At 52.9% G+C, this 6,380-nt stretch overlaps 1 protein-coding gene across 1 annotated transcript in view; it reads left to right on the top strand.

Moving 5' to 3' along the window:
* Positions 1-6,380, top strand: part of MFSD13A (major facilitator superfamily domain containing 13A) — a 14,690-nt gene that overhangs the window by 2,996 nt on the left and 5,314 nt on the right. The window contains exons 2-6 of the mRNA XM_037739560.1: positions 2,985-3,074; positions 3,182-3,424; positions 4,516-4,598; positions 5,158-5,610; positions 5,764-5,887. Of these exons, the coding sequence (XP_037595488.1) occupies positions 3,257-3,424; positions 4,516-4,598; positions 5,158-5,610; positions 5,764-5,887 (828 nt within the window). The 5' untranslated portion in view covers positions 2,985-3,074; positions 3,182-3,256. The remainder of the gene's footprint in view (positions 1-2,984; positions 3,075-3,181; positions 3,425-4,515; positions 4,599-5,157; positions 5,611-5,763; positions 5,888-6,380) is intronic.

The following is a 6,380-nucleotide window of genomic DNA, read 5'->3' as shown; positions in this document are numbered from 1 at the left end:
AAAAAAAAAAAAAAAAAAAAAAAGGGAATTTGAGGGATGGCAGACGAGTCAGACTAGGGTATTTCAGGTGGCAAAAGACATAAAGGTTGGTTGCTGGAAAGACAATTTCAGTCATAGATGTGGCAGAGAGGTCAATGAATTTTACTTTTGATTGATGTTGCCCCAGCTGGTCTCTAACTCCTGGCCTCAAGTGATCCTTCTGCCTTGGCCTTCCAAAGTGCTAAAATTATAGGCATAAGCCACCGCACCCTGCCTAATGATTGATCTTTAAAGACCCTGAAACTGCATGCTGGCTCATACCTGTAACCCCAACACTTCAGGAGGCCAAGGCAGGCAGATCGCTTGAGGTCAGGAGTTGCCAGCCTGGCCAACATGGCAAAACCCCGTCTCCACAAAAAATACAAAAATTAGCCAGGTATGGTGGCACATGCCTGTGATCCCAGCTACTCAGGAAGCTGAGGGAGAAGGTGGAGGTTGCAGTGAGCCAAGATCCTACCACTGCACTGTAGCCTGGGTGACAGAATGAGACTCCATCTAAAAATAAAAATAAAAACAAACAAACAAACAAATATTATGAAACCAAACTTCAGAGACATGGAAAGAAAATAGCTACTGTGGGCTGGGTGTGGTGGCTCACGCATGTAATCCCAGCACGTTTGGAGGCTGAGGCAGGCAGATCACTTAAGGTCAGGAATTTGAGACCAGCCTGGCCAATATGGCTAAACCCTGTCTCTACTAAAAATACGAAAATTGACTGGACATGGTGACTCACACCTGTAATCCCAGCACTTTGAGAGGCCAAGGCAGATAGATCATGAGGTCAAGAGATTGAAATCATCCTGGCTAACACGGTGAAACCCCATCTCTACTAAAAATACAAAAAATTAGCCGGGTGTGGTGGCACATTCCTGTAGTCCCAGGTACTCCGGAGGCTGAGGCAGGAGAATCACTTGAACCCAGGAAGTGGAGGTTGCAGTGAGTTGAGATTGTGCCACTGCACTTCAGCCTGGGTGACACAGCAAGACTCTGTTTCAAAAAAAAAAAAAAATCAACAACAAAATTAGCCAGATGTGGTGGCAGGCACCTGTAATTTCAGTTACTCAGGAGACTGTGGAAGGAGAATCACTTGAACCAGGGAGGCAGAGTTTGCGGTGACCTGAGGTTGGGCCACTGCACTCCAGCGTGGGCAACAGAGCGAGACTCCATCTTAAAAATAAAATAGCTTCTCTATATTGAGGGTCTTCTATGTAGCAGGCACTCGGTGCTTTATATTCCTCTTGCATTTCAGCCCACAGCTACCTTAGAGGTTGACATTAACATCCCCACTTTGTGGGCGAGGAGACTGAGGATCAGGGAGAGGGAGTGGCTGGCTCAAAGCCACCAGCTGAGACCATGAGGGTAGGTCTTGGAAGGTGCCAAGGAGGTGGGTGGAGCTGGTTGCAGGTTACAGGATTTCTCACCAGCTTATGCAAGGAGGCTGGTGCGGGCTCCAAGCTGTTCTTTCCTGGGAGAGGTGGGGCTGCTGTTCTCTGCTGAGGCGGATTGAGGGTGGGGAGGGCAAGTGGGGGAAGGCTGTTTCTTGATGGAGGAGTGGAATCTGGAAGAGAAACCACGGAAAGAGTAACCCTGCACACTCCTCCCTCAGCTTTATCTCCAGGGTGGCTGCTCACCTGGACAAGTTGTTTTGCCTCCAGCACAGGTTGAGATGGAGACTCGCTCTGTCGCCAGGGCTGGAGAACAGTGGTGTGATCTGGGCTCGCTGTAACCTCTGCCTCCCAGATTCAAGCAATTCTCTTGCCTCAGCCTCCTGAGTAGCTGGGATTACAGGCATGTGCCACCACGCTGGCTAATTTTTGTATTTTTAGTAGAGACGAGGCTTTGCCACATTGGCCAGGCTGGTCTCAAATTCCTGGCTTCAAGTGATCTGCCCACCTTGGCCTCCCCAAGTGCTGAGATTACAGGTGTGAGCCTCCTCACCCAGCCCCAATTGTGTCTTTTTTCCATGTTACTCAGAAAAGCAGTGCCGAGGGAATGTAGGAAGTTGGATGTGTTCATTATCTTGTTTGTGGTGATGATTTCACAGGTACATGCATATGGTGAAACTTATCAGACTGCATGCTTTGAAAACATGAAGTTTAGTGTTTGTCAATTAGACCTGAATAAAGCCTTGAGGAAAAACAGAAATGCATTTTCTTCAGGGGCCTCAAGGGCTCCAGGGAGAGGCCATCCTCCTGTCTTGGGGCAAAGCAGGTTTACTGTGGCCCATGGGTGTGGTGGTAGGGGACTCATAGGCTTAGAGAGCTTCTTTTTGCTCTTGTTGCCCAGGCTGGAGTGCAATAGTGCAATCTCAGCTCACCGCAACCTCTGCCTCCTGGGTTCAAGCACTTCTCCTGCCTCAGCTTCCCCAGTAGTTGGGATTACAGGCATGTGCCACCCCACTGTGTCCTGCCGAGTCTCAGGGTTTTTATAAGCACAAGATGGGGACTTGGTGGGCTGGGGTGGTCCTTGGGAAATACAACATTTGGGCAGGAAAACAAAGATGCCTGTCTTCACCTAGGTCCATGGGCAGAGGCCTAGGGGTGGAGCCCTAGCCAGGGAACTTGCCCACCTCTACTCAGCACTTCCCTTCCCCCTTTCCGTATCATTTAAGGGGACCACGACCTTCTCTTTCTGGCACTTCCCTTCCCATCTTCCATATCAATACCAACAGTGAGTGCTTTCTGTGAGTCACATGGTTTAATCCTTATGATCCTTTGCAAAATAGGCATAGTGGTCTCCTTTTACATTTTACAGAAGAGGAAGCTAAGGCCTGGGTTAGGTAGCTGCCTGACATTTTACTGTAAGTGCACTGTGTGCCCAAGCCCAGGGTTGTCTCATCTAGACCATTAAAGTCACATAGTGCTATGTGAGAAGACACTGAGCATCCAGCCCCAGCTCGCGACCTGGCTGAGCACTTGCCGGGTGTCTGCCTTCTCTTCCCACAGGCTCTCAGTTTCCTCGAGTCAATCCCTGATTAGTGGTATCAAGCTCAGCACTGTTTCCGTTGTACTTCATTCTTAATTCCCGGCGCTGTTGTAAGTACAGACTCTCTACTCTGGGAAATGATTAAATGATTCAGAGGTCTGAGGTTAAAGCAGAGCTGGCTGTGATCCCTGTTGCTCACTGGTTCCTTTTTCCCCAGGGAGGAGGATGGCAAGACAGCTTGTGGCCATGAGCCCTCCCCAGTGCTCCTGGGGCTAAGGCTGGGGCTGCAGCCATGGGACTAGGTTGGCCCCAGGCCTGGCTGCTGGGTCTGCCCACAGCTGTGGTCTATGGCTCCCTGGCCCTCTTCACCACCATCCTGCACAATGTCTTCCTGCTCTATTATGTGGACACCTTTGTCTCAGTGTACAAGATCAACAAAGCGGCCTTCTGGGTTGGAGAGGTAGGGCCAGGGTTGGTGGCCAACATGGGGGAGGGGGTGTGGTGGAGACTAGAGGGTACCCAGGCTGCCGGGCAGATTGCAGGTACCCGGTCCCACCCAGTTGGGCATGGGCAGTCCAGGTTGTTCACCAAGACTCAGCAAGAAAAACTGTGGAGGTCTTTTTTTTTGATATGGAGTTTTGTTCTTGTTGCCCAGGCTGGAGTGCAGTGGCACGATCTCAGCTCAACGCAACCTCCGTCTCCTGGCTCCAAGCAATTCTCCTGCCTCAGCCTCCTGAGTAGCTGGAATTACAAGCATGTGCCATTACACCTGGCTAAATTTGTATTTTTAGTAGAGACAGGGTTTCTTCTCCATGTTGGTCAGGCTGGTCTCAAACTCATGACCTCAGGTGATCTGCCCGCCTCCGCCTTCCAAAGTGCTGAGATTACAGGCCTGAGCCACTACACCCTGAAAAACTGTGGAGGTCTCAATGACTCTTCCTTGGTGGCGACTAGATCAGCTTTCCTGGCCACTGTCTTACATAGTCGAGGTTCTATAGACTCATAATATGTTCACATATATAAATTTATCAGCTGCACACATTTACCAGCTGGACTCTGGATGGGTGGGAGTTTGAGGGGAGCAGTGGCTTGACTGGCAGAATAGGTTTTTTTGGTTTTTTTTTTTTTGAGACGGAGTTTCATTCTTGTCGCCCAGGCTGGAGTGCAGTGGCACGATCTCAGCTCCCTGCAACCTCTGCCTTCCTGGTTCAAGCAATTCTCCTGCCCCAGCCTCCTGAGTAGCTGGGATTACAGGCATGTGCCACCATGCCCAGCTAATTTTTGTATTTTAGTTTACCAGGTTGGCCAGGCTGGTCTTGAACTCCTGACCTCAGGTGATCCACCCACCTTGGCCTCCCAAAGTGTTGGGATTACAGGTGTGAGCCACCATGCCTGGCCAGAGTGGGTTTTAGCAGAGGAACTGACATGAGCAAAGGTTTGCAGGTAGAAAAGCTGGTGCCATCTTTGAGGGCTGGTGAGCAGTCTGGGGTGGAGGATCCCTGGAGGGGAGGCTGTCTAGAGCCCACCTGCCCATCTCCCCTCTGCCTGCAGACGGTGTTTCTCGTCTGGAATAGCCTGAATGACCCCCTCTTCGGCTGGCTCAGCGATCGGCAGTTCCTCAGCTCCCAGCCCCGGTCGGTATATTGGGAATAGCTCGTAATTGGTTCAGTCCCACCCTACTGCTACTGTGTTTTGGATGGGGAAGGAAGGGGAGACTATTTCAGTGTTGCCCATGCCCCTTCCCTTCCTGGGGTCCAGGTTTGGGTTGGAGAGGTGGCCTTGGATACACCCTTGCCTGGCTCAGTAGGGGAAGAGACCTACCCCGGCTTGGCTTGGCTGGTGCCTCTGGACCCTAGATTTCAAACACCCTCTGCTGCTTCTGGAAGATTCCTTTGCCCCATCCCTGCTGGAGTCTATCATCACCCCTAACCTTGAGAAGTGGGCATCCCATACACTTTGGCCATTGGCCTGACAGGCTAGTTAGGGGGTGGAAATTGGAGCAGAGGAGGGAGTGTACCCAGTGATGAGTTGTGCTTCCCAAATTGTAGGCTGGGGGCTGGGGGGACAGTGGGACCACCCTGTTGTGAGTCCCATACCCTGGGCCTCCATCCATCCCCTGGGGCCTGGGCAAGGGGAACTGCGGCCTGCCAAGGCTGACAGAGCATGTCTCAACAGCCCTCCTTTCCCTGGCAGGTCAGGCGCCAGGCTCTCCTCAAGGGCTGTGGTGCTGGCCCGGGTGCGGGCCCTGGGCTGGCATGGGCCGCTGCTGGCGCTGGCGTTCCTGGCGTTCTGGGTGCCCTGGGCCCCAGCCGGCCTGCAGTTCTTGCTGTGCCTGTGCCTCTATGACGGCTTCCTGACGCTCGTGGACCTGCACCACCACGCCTTGCTGGCCGACCTGGCCCTCTCAGCCCACGACCGCACCCACCTCAACTTCTACTGCTCCCTCTTCAGCGCGGCCGGCTCCCTGTCTGTCTTTGCCTCCTATGCCTTTTGGAACAAGGAGGATTTCTCCTCCTTCCGTGCTTTCTGCGTGACACTGGCTGTCAGCTCTGGGCTGGGCTTTCTGGGGGCCACGCAGCTGCTGAGGTGGCGGGTTGAGGCGGCCCGAAGGGACCCAGGGTGCTCAGGCCTGACTGTGGATAGCGGGTGAGTGGTCAGCCTCGGCTCTTCAGGTCCTCACCAGCAACCTTCTAAATCTGATTTTGGTGCTGGGTCCCTGGCTAATGGGGGCTGCCCTGGGCTGTGTTGGGGGATAACTGGCCAGCCCCAGGCAGTTCTCCACTCTTTTCTGCCCCACAGCCTGTGTGGAGAGGAGCTGCTTGTGGGCAGTGAGGAGGTGGACGGCATCACCTTGGGCCAATATCTCCGGCAACTGGCACACCATCGGAACTTCCTGTGGTTCGTGAGCATGGACCTGGTGCAGGTATGGGGAGCAGCTCCTGGCCCCTCTTCAGCTGGCTATGCTTCACTCAAGGGGACAGACTCCTCAAGAGCTGGGAACTCTGCCAGGCATGGTGGCTTATGCCTGTAGTCCCAGTACTTTGGGAGGCAGAGGTAGGTGGATCACTTGAGGTCAGGAGTTTGAGACCAACCTGGCTAACATGGCAAAACCCCATAAAAATACAAAAATTGGCTGAGTGTGTTGGCTCAAGCCCGTAATCCCAGCACTTTGGGAGGCCGAGGTGGGTGGATCACAAGGTCAGGAGTTCAAGACCAGCCTGGCCAACATAGTGAAACCCTGTCTCTACTAAATATACAAAAATGAGCCAGGCGTGGTGATGCACATCTATAATCCCAGCTACTTGGGAGGCTGAGACAGGAGAATCACTTGAATCCCTAAGGCGGAGGTTGCAGTGAGCTGAGATGGCACCACTGCACTCCAGCCTGGGCAACAGAGTCAGACACTCCTTCTCAAA

The sequence above is a fragment of the Cebus imitator genome, unplaced genomic scaffold, assembly GCF_001604975.1.
Source record: "Cebus imitator isolate Cc_AM_T3 unplaced genomic scaffold, Cebus_imitator-1.0 Scaffold71, whole genome shotgun sequence".
Lineage (NCBI taxonomy): Eukaryota > Metazoa > Chordata > Mammalia > Primates > Cebidae > Cebus > Cebus imitator.
This window is presented reverse-complemented; position numbering and strand designations above follow the sequence as displayed.